This window comes from Neolamprologus multifasciatus, chromosome 16 (assembly GCF_963576455.1).
Source record: "Neolamprologus multifasciatus chromosome 16, fNeoMul1.2, whole genome shotgun sequence".
NCBI classification, from domain to species: domain Eukaryota; kingdom Metazoa; phylum Chordata; class Actinopteri; order Cichliformes; family Cichlidae; genus Neolamprologus; species Neolamprologus multifasciatus.
The window spans coordinates 10,370,088-10,388,034 of NC_140454.1; the positions used below are offsets into that span (position 1 = coordinate 10,370,088).

The 17,947-nt window shown below is 37.9% G+C and overlaps 5 protein-coding genes across 5 annotated transcripts; 4 read left to right on the forward strand and 1 right to left on the reverse strand.

Moving 5' to 3' along the window:
• Positions 1–4,262: 4,262 nt before the first annotated feature.
• On the forward strand, positions 4,263–5,158 carry LOC146500296 (gamma-crystallin M3-like). Its single transcript, XM_085135300.1, has 3 exons — positions 4,263–4,410; positions 4,504–4,746; positions 4,837–5,158. The coding sequence occupies exons 1-3, from the start codon at positions 4,378–4,380 to the stop codon at positions 5,113–5,115; spliced, it is 555 nt and encodes a 184-aa protein (XP_084991426.1). The 5' UTR covers positions 4,263–4,377; the 3' UTR covers positions 5,116–5,158.
• Positions 5,159–6,792: 1,634 nt separating this feature from the next.
• On the forward strand, positions 6,793–7,620 carry LOC146500297 (gamma-crystallin M3-like). Its single transcript, XM_085135301.1, has 3 exons — positions 6,793–6,863; positions 6,977–7,219; positions 7,306–7,620. The coding sequence occupies exons 1-3, from the start codon at positions 6,834–6,836 to the stop codon at positions 7,579–7,581; spliced, it is 549 nt and encodes a 182-aa protein (XP_084991427.1). The 5' UTR covers positions 6,793–6,833; the 3' UTR covers positions 7,582–7,620.
• Positions 7,621–8,500: 880 nt separating this feature from the next.
• On the forward strand, positions 8,501–9,773 carry LOC146500298 (gamma-crystallin M3-like). The gene is made up of 3 exons (XM_085135305.1): positions 8,501–8,600; positions 8,707–8,949; positions 9,342–9,773. The coding sequence occupies exons 1-3, from the start codon at positions 8,589–8,591 to the stop codon at positions 9,615–9,617; spliced, it is 531 nt and encodes a 176-aa protein (XP_084991431.1). The 5' UTR covers positions 8,501–8,588; the 3' UTR covers positions 9,618–9,773.
• Positions 9,774–12,186: 2,413 nt separating this feature from the next.
• On the forward strand, positions 12,187–13,088 carry LOC146500299 (gamma-crystallin M3-like). Its single transcript, XM_085135303.1, has 3 exons — positions 12,187–12,269; positions 12,399–12,638; positions 12,754–13,088. The coding sequence occupies exons 1-3, from the start codon at positions 12,255–12,257 to the stop codon at positions 13,030–13,032; spliced, it is 534 nt and encodes a 177-aa protein (XP_084991429.1). The 5' UTR covers positions 12,187–12,254; the 3' UTR covers positions 13,033–13,088.
• Positions 13,089–16,842: 3,754 nt separating this feature from the next.
• On the reverse strand, positions 16,843–17,677 carry LOC146500300 (gamma-crystallin M1). Its single transcript, XM_085135298.1, has 3 exons — positions 17,603–17,677; positions 17,268–17,519; positions 16,843–17,165 (listed from the first exon to the last, which is right to left on the reverse strand). The coding sequence occupies exons 1-3, from the start codon at positions 17,609–17,611 to the stop codon at positions 16,890–16,892; spliced, it is 537 nt and encodes a 178-aa protein (XP_084991424.1). The 5' UTR covers positions 17,612–17,677; the 3' UTR covers positions 16,843–16,889.
• Positions 17,678–17,947: the final 270 nt, after the last annotated feature.

The following is a 17,947-nucleotide window of genomic DNA, read 5'->3' on the forward strand; positions in this document are numbered from 1 at the left end:
AATTTTCTTGTGGCCCTCTCTTCTGCATGTGTCTGCCAGTGTTATTTGTGTCCCAAATGCAGCCTCTTACTTGCCTCCTGTTGGTCTGTTTAGACTGTTATCCACCCCTAATATCCTTGGTTACACTTTGCTCTAGATTTTCCCTCTGGTCTAACACACTTCAATGGGAACACATTCATTCTCACCATTATGAGTATTTTGCTAAGGCAGACCACTTTGTGCATCTTCCCGAATTTCCCACATACCAGCAAACAATAGAAATTATGGCTCATTGTGTTTTCAGATTACACAACATACCATTGGATGTAATTTCTGATCAAGCCCCTAATTCATCTCCCAGGTATAGAGAGACTTCTCCACCACACTGGGAGCTAAAGTGAGTTCATCATCGGGCTTTCACTCTCTATCCGGTCGTTAAGTGATGACGTGACGAATCCTACTTCCGGGCCTAAAGTCTGCGTTTAATATGGCTTTTGTGTTGTTAACATGTTTAATGTTTTGTATATTCTTCTATTTAATCTCAAAAAGCTCCTAAAACAGTCAGTGATCACTGTTGACCTCCCTCGGCTTTTATTACCACTAATCATTTATTTAAGCTCAGTTTTTAAAACCATAGGATGTAACTACAGCCCAGCCCATGCAGCAGTATTTGAATGACTAACCTCGTATTGTGGATGGATTATCTCAGTTGTTCTCCTGGCTGAAGTTTGGTCCTTTTACAGCATCCTGCCATGCGATTACATTTGTTCCTGACCACCGAGAACCCCCACGTTAACTTTTATCGAGTGGAAAAAAGTTAGCTTGTTTACATTAAGCTAACATAGCTGTGTCGCTAGCGGTCACGTAGCACATCATTATATACCAGCAAGCCAAACTTCAGTAACCCTACAAACGTCACTGCTGTTTAGTTTTCTGTCTTCATTTATGTTGGAAGTGATAACAGAGCTGTACGTTTTAATTTGTTTCCAAAACCCTGCAGTCAGGACATGCTATATTGTATTTAGATAGAAGCTAAGCAGCTAACTTCCTGCTAACTTCTAACTCCGTTAAATGTCATAAATTCTGTTTTCATGGATGCCTGGATGTTAAACTCAATTGTTACACCTGGTAGAGCAGAACGCTGATCATTTTATTAAAGATGAAAGACTTTAGACAGTTTTTCAACTCTCAGTAATCCGGCCTCTGACAGTGCACTCATCTCTGTGCTTGTCCTTCTTGACCTTAGTGCAGCATTCGATACTGTTGACCATAATATTCTATTAGAGCGATTAGAACATGCTGTAGGTATTACAGGTATTGCACTGCAGTGGTTTGTATCATATCTATCTAATAGACTCCAATTTGTGCATGTAAATGGAGAGTCCTCTTCACACACTGAGGTTAATTATGGAGTTCCACAGGGTTCGGTGCTAGGACCAATTCTGTTTACATTATACATGCTTCCCCTAGGCAGCATCATTAGAAGACATAGCATACATTTTCACTGCTATGCAGATGACACCCAGCTCTATCTGTCCATGAAGCCAGATAACACACACCAATTAGTTAAACTGCAGGAATGTCTTAAAGACATAAAGACTTGGATGGCCACTAACTTTCTGCTTCTTAACTCAGATAAAACTGAGGTCATTGTACTCGGCGCTGAAAAGCTTAGAAATATGGTATCTAACCAGATTCTTACTCTGGATGGCATTACCTTGGCCTCCAGTAACACTGTGAGGAACCTTGGAGTCATTTTTGACCAGGATATGTCCTTCAACGCACATATTAAACAAATATGTAAGACTGCGTTCTTCCATTTGCGCAACATCTCTAAAATTAGAAATATCCTGTCTCAGAGTGACGCTGAAAAACTAGTTCATGCATTTATTACTTCCAGGCTAGACTACTGCAATTCATTATTATCAGGATGTCCAAAAAACTCACTGAAAAGCCTTCAGTTAATCCAAAATGCTGCAGCAAGAGTACTGACAGGGACTAGAAAGAGAGAGCATATTTCTCCTGTTTTGGCTTCCCTTCATTGGCTTCCTGTTAAATCCAGAATTGAATTCAAAATCCTGCTCCTCACATACAAGGTCTTAAATAATCAGGCCCCATCTTATCTTAATGACCTTGTAGTACCATATCACCCTATTAGAGCACTTCGCTCTCACTCTGCAGGCCTACTTGTTGTTCCTAGAGTATTTAAAAGTAGAATGGGAGGGAGAGCCTTCAGTTTTCAGGCCCCTCTTCTGTGGAACCAGCTTCCAGTTTGGATTCAGGAGACAGACACTATCTCTACTTTTAAGATTAGGCTTAAAACCTTCCTTTTTGCTAAAGCATATAGTTAGGGCTGGACCAGGTGACCCTGAATCCTCCCTTAGTTATGCTGCAATAGATGTAGGCTGCCGGGGGATTCCCATGATGCATTGAGTTTTTCCTTTCCAGTCACCTTTCTCACTCACTATGTATTAACAGACCTCTCTGTATTGAATCGTATCTGTTATTAATCTCTGTCTCTCTTCCACAGCATGTCTTTATCCTGTCTTCCTTCTCTCACCCCAACCGGTCGCAGCAGATGGCCGCCCCTCCCTGAGCCTGGTTCTGCCGGAGGTTTCTTCCTGTTAAAAGGGAGTTTTTCCTTCCCACTGTCGCCAAAGTGCTTGCTCATAGGGGGTCATATGATTGTTGGGCTTTTCTCTGTATCTATGAAGCGCCTTGAGGCGACATTTGTTGTGATTTGGCGCTATATAAATAAAATTGAATTGAATTGAATTGAATCAGTAATGCCATAGTGATCGTTTGATATATGGACCTGCAGCGGAGTTTAGGCCCAGACACGGCTAGTGACGTCAGACTTAACGACCGGATACTCTAAAATATACACATAACACTATGACCTCCTATGCTACTGGTTTGTACCTATTCGGGTTTTTGCAGCCCTGGAGGCTGGAGGTGGTGTTCTCCTCTGTAGAACACCACCTGTGATGTTGCAGTAAGATATGGAGCTCTACCAAGACAGCTAGCCTCTGGCTGGAAATGTATGCCAGACTCAATCCCAGACTTCAAACGAGGTCAGAAAGGATGGTACATTGTCCTCTTTTTCTTCATATTAGAGCATTTTTATGACCCAGAAGGAACAGCAACTAGAAAATGAGCTTGAACTTGGAGACCTTTCAGATACTATGTTGATATGATCCTGTCAAGTTTGTCCAAAAAGCTTTTTTTTTCAGTTCTCTATTGAATTTTAAGTAAAGAAATCTCCAGTGTAGCAGAAAATAATCTAAATTAATATTATAAATTCATGCAGTTTTTGCTATTATAATCACCTTGTATGATGCATGATATGAAAATAAAGTTCAAATTTGCCCATGAAAAATTATTCTGACAAAAAAAAACAAGACATGACAGTTTTATAGCATTTAATAGAGATAAAATGTGTTTTCAGATTTAAACAAACATGGGGCAGTGTCTTGTACATAAGCTGTTATAAGTGAGGGATCAAAACAGCTTCAGTTTTTACAGAATGGAGGCAAACTTGTAGACGGCTTCTTTAGTTATGGTAAGGGTATAACAAACGTTAAGCCATCATAGGTAAAAAATCTCTCCTTTATTTTGGAGAAAGCCAAAACTGACTTTTTGGGGGAAAAGTTTGTGGCGTTTTCTTTGTTCCCTTGGCTAAGACTGGGAGAATAATTTAATAAAAAAGAAACATCACACATTGTACAGTTAGAGTTAGTATTAAGGTGGGGTCATCACCTACCCAAAGGTCAAACAATCAAAAACATCAAACAAACACTCTGTAATTAACACTAATCTCACAGTTACATGATATCATACTTGCATTTGTCTAACACAGTCAATATTTTGTTGATGTATTCTTCCTCCTCTTTATCCGTTTGAGGATTTATAACCAAAATACAATATAAACAATTTCTGATGGAGTACGATGTAGTTGTATGTAAATGTATTAGCAACTAATTTAAAATGTCTTTGTGCTACAGTTAATTTATTTTTCATATTCTACAGTGGAAACAAGCATGTTCACCATGAAAAACAATTCAAACACCCAGTTTTGACAATTTATGTGTGACACGGGTCATAAACACAATTCTTAACAATTACATGGGCCAACCTATTCACATTTCACAAGCACTGTTGAAAATGCATTCTGTAAAAAGAGAAAAGGCTTTTCTAAAGACTGCTGGTGCCCAGTGTCTATAAAAAAAAAATGGACCTAACCTTTGCTTTCTGTGGGCCTCACTAACAAGTTGCTGAGTAATGGGTTCTCTGGTGTAGGGGAGGGGTTTCTTTACGTTTGGTCAGGTATAAAAGAAAAGGGTTAAACCAGGTAGAGAACAGAACAGGAACAGGAGTAACTACTCACTTGCAGGCAACATGAGCAACACTGGCATGGGCATGAGGGGCAAGGTACAGATTTCTTTCTTTTTTTAATCAACAGTGATTACTGCTTCCAAATAACTGCTGCTTTTTAAAGAAGGATTTTATTTTGTTGTTCTTCAGATCATCTTCTACGAGGACAGGAACTTCCAGGGTCGCTCCTATGAGTGCATGAGCGACTGCTCTGACATGACCTCCTACCTGAGCAGGTGTCACTCCTGCAGGGTGGAGAGCGGCTGCTTCATGGTCTATGACCGCCCCAACTACATGGGAAACCAGTATTTCATGAGGAGGGGCGAGTACTCAGACTACATGAGCATGATGGGCATGTCAGACTGCATCAGGTCTTGCCGTATGATTCACATGGTAGGAAAGCTGTGCTGTGGATATCATTTTCCTCCAGATAGGCTTGAATTATATATTCAAATTCTTTGTTGTGAACTGTTTCCCCTACAGTACCGAGGCCAGTTCAGGATGAGGATCTATGAGAGGGAGAACTTCGGTGGTCAGATGTACGAGCTGATGGACGACTGCGACAACATCATGGACCGCTACCGCATGTCTGACTGCATGTCCTGCAACGTGATGGATGGCCACTGGCTGATGTATGAGCAGCCCCACTACAGAGGCAGGATGATGTACCTGAGGCCCGGAGAGTACAGGAGCTTCAGGGAGATGGGAATGAGCGGGATGAGGTTCATGAGCATGAGGCGCATCATGGACTCCTGTTACTAAATGTTCACTGTTCAATGCCACTAAATAAAATAATTTTACAGTACTTTGACCTTTGTCAAGATTATTAATTAGCTCATCATGACAAAAATGATACATTGTTGTGATACATATATATACTGAAAATATTTGAAGTTTTATAATTTTATCTGCAACAAACACAATAGCAAGCAAATATTGATTCTAAATTGTATTCAGCTGATGATACCTGATAATATAAAGTGTGATCTTGAATAGGATACCAATTAGCATTTTCAAAAACTGAAAGATAAAATCAAAATAAGGGAATTTGTCAAACAATTGTCAAAGTAACAGATGTTTTCTGTTTATGTCATGTGTAAGTGTCATCTGACTGACACTAACTTGGTCACAAAAACATCTGATGATGCTAATCTATGTCAAATTTTTTAGCTTAAAATTTGGTTTTATGCATCATTAATAGTTTAAGTTTAAGTTTCTTTTATTCTTATTTTCTTATTTTTAATCACTAAATGAATTCTGAAACCATCTGTCCATTATTTAGCTACAAGCTACAAGTGCTTAAAAATTGCTTGAGGATACGGTTGAAGTGACTCAGACCTACACCCTATAATGAAGTTGTAAATACTGTGACATGTTGTATATTTATTAATTAAAATTTTGTTGCCATCATATACATGTATTGGGGTTTGTTTGTTTTTTCATTTTAAAGGTGGTGTGTCTAATATAAACAATCCCAGAAATTATTCCGTTTTTAACAATGACTCTGTTTGCATCAGGAACAATACAGACAGTGAGTCATTATTTACTATGTTTGGATAATTGGTCATTGTGGTTTTACTCCTGAAGTTAAAAACAAGACACTTAAAAAATCAGACATTTATTTAGATTGTTGTACTGTGAAAGTTAATTCTAACATGTTGTATATTAAGAAAATACTGATTGTGCCATATGTTTCCACTTGTATTATTATTTTTATTTATTATTTGGTGCAAAAAAAGACGATGGTTGCCGTAAGCTCAATTCATGAATAAAGAGCCAAAAGGCTCTAAAAAGCTAAATCTAAATACAGAGTATTTAGATTTAACCTTTTTACAGAGTAAAATACAATTATCAATTTGAGAAATATTTATATTATTTAAGAAGGCAATCAAATCAGATACTACAAGAATCAAACACTGCAAAATTATGCAAACATAATGTTAAAAACAGACACATAAACCATGCTAAAACTGAATATATCTATAATCCTCCAAATAAATGATCATGATGATGACAATTAATAGTGCAAATTCTACAAAATGTTTTTCCGTTTCTGAGTTGCTGATTTTAACTTATGTCCAGAAGAAAATGTGCAATAAACGTCTACATTCCATTAGCATGCACTGTGAGTTCTTTCTACTTTACAAAACCTTAATCAATTTTTTTAATGTTACTCTGATTGAAGCTCTAAGGTTTAATGCATCTAAATGGGCATGACAACCTTAGAGCTGAGAATAGAGGCTTTGTGTTACTCGTCAAAAGGTCAAATTTCTAAAGTCTTCGCTTGCCCAATCATGTGATTATATGACACAGTACCGCATGCTGGTACAGCTCTCTATACCATGTTGCTGGGTCAGGGGTTTAAACAATGGGGGCCCACTGACTCTGTAGGGTTTGGTCAGGTATAAAAGCAAGGGTTAAACCAAAGAGGACAGCAGTGCAGCAGTAGCAGTAGCAACAGCAGCAGCTCATCATTAAGTATGTCCACCACTGACATGAGCATGGGCAAGGTGAGCTTATGAACGTCATGAACGTCATATGCACTGATGTTGTAGAGCATACAGAATATAGATCGTATTATTTCGGTGAACTCTAAATGAACTAATGCACTCCTTTTTTTCAGATCATCTTCTACGAGGACAGGAACTTCCAGGGTCGCTCCTATGAGTGCATGAGCGATTGCGCCGACATGTCCTCCTACCTGAGCAGGTGTCACTCCTGCAGGGTGGAGAGCGGCTGCTTCATGGTCTATGACCGCCCCAACTACATGGGAAACCAGTATTTCATGAGGAGGGGCGAGTACGCTGACTACATGAGCATGATGGGCATGAGCGGTGGTATCAGGTCTTGCCGTATGATCCCCATGGTAGGTAGAGTGCAAATTGAAATCCTGTTTCTAGTACAAGTGCAAACTCCATAACACATTAATTATTTTTCCATTCTCTCTAACAGTACAGAGGCCAGTTCAGGATGAGGATCTACGAGAGGGAGAACTTCGGTGGTCAGATGTACGAGCTGATGGACGACTGCGACAGCATCATGGACCGCTACCGCATGTCCGACTGCATGTCCTGCAACGTGATGGATGGCCACTGGCTGATGTACGAGCAAGCCCACTACAGAGGCAGGATGATGTACCTGAGGCCCGGAGAGTACAGGAGCTTCAGGGAGATGGGAATGAGCGGGATGAGGTTCATGAGCATGAGGCGCATCATGGACATGTGCTAAACAAATTCACAAAAAATAAAAGATAAAGACAAAATCTTACATCAGTGACTTTTTGTGTTGTTCTTTATTATCTCTTCTAATATAGTGAATAAACGATCATTAAAGGGGTTTGAAAGGGAAAAAAACACAATGAAATGGTTACATTATTCTCTAGAGACACACACCATCACCATCAACTTAATTAAATAATAAATACAGCACATGAACTTGGGGGAAACATTTGATTCTCTATAAATAATTAAAAAGTGTGCCACCGTTTTTGAAACTAATCCCAGTATTATACACAGCACACATTAAATATTGTTGTTCTATTAAACCACGTCAAAGTCTAGTTTTGATTAAAAGCCTCTTTATTGCAGATCAGTAAGTTATTAAGCAGTGTTAACTTAAAACTCCAAACAAAGTAAGTATAATATTTAATTTAATCGTTTTTTCCACTTAAACTTTCACTGAAATGTTATATTATAGTATGCCACATAAGACCTTCAGATTACTCCTGAAATGAATGTTAAATACAAACCAAAGAAAAGCACCACCTTGTTATAAGTAAGTATGTGTGTATGTGTCTGACATCAACCAATTATTTGCTGCAGTATAGATAAAAAAAAACATGAACCTTTATAAATTAGCTTAAGCACCATTGCATTACCATTTACATACATTCAGGGTTTAGTATCAGTTTAACAACAGCATTTGTGGTACTAGCACAAATAACTACATTTAAATACGGCTCTATTACTTTTTGAGTATATCACCACAAAATAAAAACACTAAATCATTTTCAAGGTAATCACAAAGAAACTCTTTTGATCTAGAATAATAGAGCCTGTCAGAGGATGCATAACAACCCTTTGCCATCAGCATTCACAGAGGGACTAACATTGGATGCTGCTGACTCATGGTTTCCATACAATGGTGACATCAACTGTCTGGATGTCACGTTAGCTATAAAAAAGGCTTAAATCTGGGATAGGATTGCTATAGCGTCATTCAGTCTATCAGCCACGATGCACGGCAAGGTACGTGTATTAGAGAAAATAGATCAACATTTTTATCTTTCTGACCTAAAACAAAAGCTATGATTTTAAAATGTTTACTGAATTCTGCCTCGTCTGTTGGATCCAGATCATCTTCTACGAGGACAAGAACTTCCAGGGTCGCTCCTATGAGACCAGCAGCGACTGTGCTGATATGTCCTCCCACCTGAGCAGGTGTCACTCCTGCAGGGTGGAGAGTGGCTGCTTCATGGTCTATGACCGCCCAAACTTCATCGGAAACCAGTATTTCATGAGGAGGGGCGAGTACTCAGACTACCAACGTATGATAGGTTTCAGCGATTGCATCAGATCCTGTCGTATGATCCCCATGGTACAGTACCGAGATTGCTAAACTTTCATATATAAACTAATACGGCCTAATAATAATAATAACATATGTGTCATATGTGATATGGCTTTTGCAAGATGTCCATCAACATAGTACACAGAATGAATAGTATATCAAAACCTTCGTCTCTTACATATGCTGGTCTGGGTTCCTTAAATTGGTAATAAGGCTTAGCTGGTTTGGAAATCAAAATAGCAACTTAAATATTTTCTTGAAACACTATTTTAAAACTTTTAGGACATTTTTTATGTCTCTCTTTTCAATTTCTTTCTTTGAAGCACTTTGTAACTTGGTTTAAAGAATACTTTATAAATAAGGTTTATTACTAAGATTATTATATAAAATAATTCATCCTTACATTGTAATATTAACAGCACAAAGGGTCCTACAGAGTAAGGATCTATGAGAGGGAGAACTTCGGAGGTCAGATGTATGAGCTCATGGACGACTGCGACAACTTCCAAGACCGCTACCGCATGTCCAACTGCCAGTCCTGCAACGTGATGGATGGCCACTGGCTGATGTACGAGCAGCCCCACTACAGAGGCAGGATGATGTACCTGAGGCCCGGAGAGTACAGGAGCTTCAGGGAGATGGGATATGACGGAATGAGATTCAGCTCCATCAGACGCATCAATGAATCCTGTTAACAACAAATACATTTTAATCTCGTAAAGAAATAAAAGAATTTTCATGCACCAGATGGCATACACAATTTGTAATAGTGGTAATCAATTAATGTGATTTAACTATCCTTTTAAATTGTGTTATGTGATTCCAAAATTGAAATAAACAGTAGAAAATAAGATTTGGTAAAGTCTTGCTCCCCCATCATTATTTTCTCCTAGGCATTATTCAAATATACATACATCTTCCAGGTTTTTCAGGCGACCTTGTCTCTTCTGAAGATTATTGTAAGTTATTGATGATTTTTAAAAAGTGATTAAGAATATTTTCAAGTATCTTTGAACATTTTCAGTTAGACTCATATAGTTATTTAATTATGCCTGACTTGTTTTGTAGCATATAATGTAGTGACTGATCAGTTCCTAAAGGCACAGTCCATGAAGCGTTCATTCTACCTTAACATAACGGACTCCATCAACATGTGCTAACACAGATTTGTGGCATGTGAAAAAAATGTCCTTCTCTTTCCTTGTACTGCACTTTTAATATAATGGCAATATTCAAGCCTGTACACATATTCATTTGATAGCATCAGTTGACTTAGAAGTTAGTTATTTGTTTTGACGTGACCATCAAAAAGGAAACTAGGTCTTTGTGACTCCAATTAAAAGCCAAATGTTGTTGCACGAAAGTATTTTTCATATCAAAAAATGAAAGATGTTTTTCTTGCGACTTGCGACATCAGATTTCTTCCAATAAATATTCACAGTAAGAGCGCTGTTTCGGTCATTCTTGTCACTTTCAGAAGAAAATACAATCTAGTTCTGATCCAGTTATATGGCCACGTATCAACATTGGCCTTATAACAAACCTTGTTTTTCACATCATATCCAAGAGCGAACATTTATATCTGACCCATCTGCATCAAACTGCCTGAAAAAGGCAAACAATGCTTGTTGTTGTCTAAAAATTATCATTATAAATTAGAAATAATCTCATAAGAAAACAGCAGCTGGAAATGTGTTAAACTGTAAAGAAAACTAAAATATGTAGAATTTAAAGCTAGGAAACCTTAAAGGAAGAAAGCAATAGTTACTCTACCTCACCGAGGATCTTACTATCTTACTTTGATTTTTAGAGATTTTGATTTATTGTTTTAATGGCTGAAGTCAAAGAGTATAAATCCAGATCGTAACAACCTACAGCTATACCCAGTGTATTGTTCTTATGTGAGAAATTACAGTAATATAGACAAACTCTTTTTTTTTCTCATACATACATAGGAAGGAAAGTCATGGGAGGACTGCATGGGTATCCACTGTTAATTTGTCAATGTCAATTTCATTAACAAATAAAACATTTCATCAGCTATAAAACATTAACATTTCCACTTTGAGGTCACCCACTGGTTTTGGAACACATTTTAAGATGTTAGTGCTAATGTTTTGGCCAACGTTTGTTTGTTTGTTTGTTTGTTTGTTTGTTTGTTTGTTTGTTTGTTTGTTTGTTTGTTTGTTTGTTTGTTTGTTTGTTTGTTTGTTTGTTTGTTTGTTTGTTTGTTTGTTTGTTTTGGGAGCCAAAAGTGACCAGGTTTGGATGACAGAGTGGAATCCTAAGCCAGGTAGAAATGTAGAAAAGCCTGGTTAGCATGCTGTATAAATAATTCAATTTCAGTTCAGTTCAGTTTTATTTATATAGCTCCAAGTCACAGCGGCAGTTATCTGCTACTCAGTGCTAACAGCCTAATAAAGCACCTTAACTTCCCTCATCAAAATGCCCACATTTAATGGAAGTGAGACTATACTGTACATCACATGAAAACATTTGCCAAGTAATTCCATTAAAAAAGCTCCAGAAGACACCAACAAAACAAATGCAGTTGAGAGGTCCAGTTCAGACAACAGCCATTGTCTACAGCTAATAGTGTCAAGAGACATGTCAATCACACAGCCATGCATATAACTCCAGTATTCAAGTTAATGGGTTAAAAAAGAAGAAATCACCTGCAGTACACTTGTTATAAAAGGGTTTGAATATCATCTACAAATTATTAAGGATTAACTTCATGAATAAATCACCATGATATCCATGAAATTCATTGGCAACATCTCATTCGTTACATTAAACTAAACGAGGGCCAAAAAGTACTTGATGGATACATATTTAAAGTAACATATCAGTAGATTATCTGTCCCTTATAGGTTTTATAGGTTTACTCAGTTTTAATGAATTGATTCAATCCTCTATTGAGTCCAATTAAATTTTAACAGATTTTAAAGATTTGATTTTTGGCTAATTTTTGGCAAAAGGAACAAAAAAACAGAATGTTCTTTCACCTGTGAAACATTAGAGATGAAAACTTTAATGAGGCCTTCAAAGAATGCTATGTTTGTGGAAAACACGCTCTCTCTGTTATTCGGCTGCAAAGACAATACACAGCGGGGCCTCTTCTCACAAATGCAACCCCCGCAAATCACGATCCGTTGAAGGTCCCTTTGAATTGAAACGTACACGGGGGGCCTCTGCTCCATGTTGCTCTGTCAGGAATTTGAACAATGGGGTCATGTATCTTTCGGCGTGAGGTCAGGTATAAAAGCAACTCGTGGGATGTCGTGAAAACTGTGCAGTCCTTCTAAGCCTAAAGAGTCCTAACTGAAACCATGACCATGGGAAAGGTGTGTGCAGCTTTGGCTATTTCATTGTTCGGATTTTTTGCATTTGATTGGATGCTGAACAAATGTGGATGCGATGCAAAAAGTACGATATCAAACAGTCCTTGTTTTTTCTCTTTTTTTCAATTTCAGATCATCTTCTATGAGGACAGGAACTTCCAGGGTCGTTCCTATGAGACCAGCAGCGACTGTGCTGACATGTCCTCCTACCTGAGCAGGTGCCACTCCTGCAGGGTGGAGAGCGGCTGCTTCATGGTCTACGACCGTACCAACTACATGGGAAATCAGTTCTTTGTCAGGAGGGGAGAGTACTCTGACTACCAGCGTATGGGCATGAGTGATTGCATTAGGTCCTGCCGCATGATCCCCATGGTACTGTAAATTGAAAACTCCTTCTAATATCTGACATATGGTGTAAGATGCTGAGCCTGGCGAAAGCATATTAGCGAGATCTCTTTGATTCATTGTTATTCATTTCAATTTACAGCACAGAGGCCAGTTCAGGATGAGGATCTATGAGAGGGAGAACTTCGGAGGTCAGATGTACGAACTGATGGACGACTGCGAGAACATGATGGATCGCTTCCGCATGTCCGACTGCCAGTCGTGCCACGTGATGGATGGCCACTGGCTGATGTACGAGCAGCCCCACTACAGAGGCAGGATGATGTACCTGAGGCCCGGAGAGTACAGGAGCTTCAGGGAGATGGGAATGAGTGGAATGAGGTTCAATAGCATGAGGCGCATCATGGATTCCTGTTATTAGAGCACCAGTGTATAAAAGCATGATTTTAAATAAAAATCTAACAATTCTCTTTTAAATGAATTTGTCACTGAGTGATCGGAAACTTGCACAACAAACCAAAATAAGACACGCAAACATAGGCTACATTTTTGTATAAATTATAACCCTGTAAGTAGCAACAGCTAACTTTTAAGTGCTATGCTGTGTATTCAGTTTAACAGCAAACCTTTAGGGTCACTATGCTGCACACCACCAGATGACAGCATATCACCATTTTTATTTATATCTGTAAATGTAACCACAGTAAATGGTTACATTTAGGCAAATTATAAATACATTAAATACACAGCAATATTAGAAATGCAGTATATGTGAATGCAGTCCTTCTGTTCTGCAACATTTTCCTTTTTATTCATGCAACGACCTGTAAAAAGGCACAACAATTTAAATTACACATCATTTATTAATTGTGCCAATGTAATTTTGAATATAAGGAAATATATGCATAAAAGGCAGCATACAGAATAAATGGCAACTAATTCTTTAATATTTTTCAATAGCATATGCTGTTTCCCTTCTAGTTAGAATAATTACAATTTAATTAAATTAAAGATGGCAGGTTATAACACATAGTCACATATATAGGACATGCTATTCATAAGAAGACATTGCCAGCTTTAAATCTGCATTTTTTTCTCTTATTAAAGCTAAACAAATTATGTAAATATACTGCAGTCATACCAGCTTTCTTTTTAGGAAGAAAACAATGAAAGCAAAAACAATGTTGTTTGCACTGTAACAGTTTATAAAGGAGCCAGGTTGATGCACAGCAGAACTGCACTGTGACCTGTTGGTGTGATAATACTCTTTTGTTCTGCACAGTTCAGTAAACAGAACAATATCCATTTTGTTGGAGTCACAAGAACTTTCTAAACTTGAATTAGCAAAATAAAAATAAAACGACAGAACAGAAGCAAAGCCTCTGTTTTATAGGGGTTTTTGGCACAGCACTAGAATAACTGCAGGTGTCCGTAAGTTGTCGCTGGTGCATTTCACAGGGAGAAAAAGGAAAGAGAGCTAACTTCACTCAGAGATGGAGAAAGATAAAGACTGGACAGGAGAGGAAGAAGAGAGCTTAGATTTAAAGGACTGCTCAGTGGGGTTGGATAAACTGGAAATTTAAAGCTTACATGTAAGTCCTCATGTTTTAAATCAGATATCGGGTCTAACATTATGTTGTTGTTGTTTTCATATCATGAAACCTGCTGGAAAACGAACTGAGGTAGACTGACTGTGTTATTCAAAGTCTGCATGAAAATCCTCTGCAGGTTAAACAGGTTAGTTTGCTACACTGTGATGGATTTAAAGTAAAGAAGAGTGTGTGACTGGTGCACAGTGGCTGTATGTTACTGTATGTTATTCTTCTGATTAAAGCTAAATACAATTAGAATTCAAATCAAATGTGTATTCCCATCTACTGATTAATTTTATTATTACATTACATTACTAGTTTTCTTACATTTCAGAACTTATAATTTTTCACTTTTAATTAAGTAAAGAAGCTGAATCAATAGTTTGATTGAACTAGTTTTAACACTAGTATCTGTACTTCTAATTACATGCAGAATGTCTGTATTTTTGCCACCTCTGCAGATTTGTAAGAAAAATGCATTTACGGGTTCAGCAGAGTTGAGTATATGAGTTTTTAATATGTCATCGTGATGTGCAGTATATCATCAAAAGCTTGTGTGTAGTTGTGCAACGTGTGATCTTCAGGCAGCTTCATGGAAATGCACTGTATGGGCTCAGGAACTCTTCCAGAAATCATTGTCTCTGAGCACAGTTTGCTGTGCCATCCACAAATATAGGTTAATGAAACATATCATCAGGAAAAACACTGAAAGCTGATTAAAAATGGACTGGAGCAAATTGGAAATTTCCTCTGTTAGAGGTCAGATAACATTCAACATTATGCACTCCATACTGTATATAAATGCCACTTGTTTTGCACAATATCCAACTACCAACCTCTGTATATTTTATATATTTATTTTATTTTTACTCTATTTAATTTGTAAAATATGTATACACACACACACACACACGTAGACATACATATTTAGTATACACATTCAGTAATATGCATACACTCTTATATTGTACATATATTTATTCATATAATTCTCAGATTTAGCCATTCTTATATTTGCTTGTTCTTATGTTATTGTACTTTGCACACCTCTGTTGCTTGTGAAGCTCGCACACAAGAATTTCACTCACATGTACTGTACCAGTGTACCTGCACATGTGATGTGACAATAAAAGTGATTTGATTTGAAAAAAAAGATCAATCAAAATTTGAAATTATTTTTGCATTACAAAAAGATCTTCGTTTGATGTTACTGTCATGTTCCCTTTGTCCTCTCCAGTTGGCTCACTACTTTCTATCTATCTCTCTCTTATAAGCACTCTACCTCTCCTCTGTCTATGTGTGTGTGTGTGTGTGTGTGCGCGCGCGTGTGTGTGTGTGTGTGTGTGTGTGTGTGTGTGTGTGTGTGTGTGTGTGTGTGTGTGTGTGTGTGTGTGTGTCTCACTCAGTCTCACAGTTGCTCCTGATGTCGTTGTTGTGACAACTTTTTAAGGCAGCGGTGGCTGACCTTCAGTCCTCGCTGGTTTGCGGCTTCTGTACATGTTGCTACTTTCCTTTCCAAGGAAGAATCTCACTCATTGTTTCCCTGTGAACTTGTGATCCTCCCAGAGAAACCTGTGTTGGTGATCTGTAGAGAGAATCTGTGGGAAAGTGTGGCTCTGTGGAAAACCTTGCCTGAGGGGGACTGGGACCATCGCTGCTGCTGATCTTCTGTGTTACACATTATTCACTGTAAATAAATGCACTGAACTTGATGTTGAGTCCTGTGTTTGAGTCCACCTAGGTCTGTGATATTCTTTGTTTGTTTGTTTGTTTTCATTTTACCAAATTAAACAATTAAAGAAAAACTATTGAATTTACTTTTTTATTAGATAATTTATTTTTTTATTTTAATAAAACAAAACGTAAATATTAATATAGTTTATTTTGCTAAATTAGGCTAATTAGTTTAGCAAAGCAAATAATTATTTTGGTGTTTTTCAATCGAAAAAAAAATGGGAAAAAAATCGAAAAAATTTTGTTTATTCTCAATAGACCTCTATATATTTCTATCTATATATTTTTTCTCTTCCTCCTCCTTTGTGTGTGTGTTCAGTGAAAAATGGGTAAATTAGGTGTATTTTTCTTTGGTGCTACAAACAAGAGTGTAGATATTTTGATTAGTTAGTTGTTCAGTTTTTAATTAAATATAATATTTATTTTCCAAAAAAGTACATTTTTGGAAAAATATTGACAATGTGAAATATTAAGTGACGTTCTCGCCTAATACATCAGTTTTAACAACATTACTGTATCTAAGCCTCGTAGGTCAGTTATTGCAGATTTGAATGCTTATGATGTTGTTGTATTTACAGTCTTATTTGTCCTAGTTGTTATGGTCTTTAGTTCTAATAGAATAAAAGTTCGTATGCTAACTGAGGATGGCTAAACGCAAAAGCCTAGGGTTGTTCTATAGACTTAGCCTCATCATTTACTGAATGGAAGCTGTCTTGACTTTGCTATAAAACTGCTGATCGCTCTTATTATTTTTTAAGCTGAACATGATAATTATGTATATATTTAGTTATTGAGTAACACGTAATTTTGGGTATAGTTAGGGAATGCTTTCTTGCAGTTAGGTACATAGATGTAGCTACATAAAAACTGTAGCAAGATAAAGAAAGTGCATGTGACAAATGTGGTTATGAAGTACACATTGCTTTTATTTACTGAAGTCAAATACAGAAGTCTAGCACATATCAGTGATACGCCTCATGCTCATGAACCTCATCCCGCTCATGCCCATGTCCCTGAAGCTCCTGTACTCTCCAGGCCTCAGGTACATCATCCTGCCTCTGTAGTGGGCTTGCTCGTACATCAGCCAGTGGCCATCCATCACGTTGCAGGACATGCAGTCGGACATGCGGTAGCGGTCCATGATGCTGTCGCAGTCGTCCATCAGCTCGTTCATCTGACCACCGAAGTTCTCCCTCTCATAGATCCTCATCCTGAACTGGCCTCTGTGCTGTAATTAAATGTAGAGAAAATGTAAGTATGATTACTAAGGAGCATTTTAAAAATTAATAATGAATCAAAATTATAGCAGCAAAAGTGAAGCACGTCTTACAAAGGGGATCATTCTGCAGGATCTGATGGAATCAAACATCATTCCCATGCTCATCATGCGCTGCATGTCATGGTACTCGCCCCTCCTAAGGAAGAACTGCATGCCCATGTAGTTGGGACGCTCATAGACCATGAAGCAGCCGCTCTCCACCCTGCAGGACTGGCACCTGCTCAGGTAGGAGGTCATGTCAGAGCAGTCGCTCGTGCACTCATAGGAGCGACCCTGGAAGTTCCTGTCCTCGTAGAAGACGATCTGAAAAAACAAAATGATAAATCAGTAAATCGTTTAAAGAAGATTATTTTTGCTTCCTTTTACAGTAAGAATCATCCCATTACCTTGCCCATGATGGTGGTTAAGGTTGTTCCCAGTGGATGGTTCAACTTGCTCTGCCAACTCCATGATTCCAGGGCCTTTTTATACAAAATCCCAGGGGCCATGATGTGTTGTTATTCAAATGTGCAAAGCTGATGAATTAGCAGTATTACTTTTGCTGAACGGGGCCTATAAATGACTAACAATGGTTCTCCATCCATACATTTCTGGCAGCAGTCATCCGTATTGTCTATTATAAGCATATGCTTTGTGTGTGTTCCATTTTGAGTCAGAAGGCTCTTCACATACAGTTAGTAATCAGGGATGGAAAGAACATGACATCAGGCTACATCTGTGGTAAACTTCTG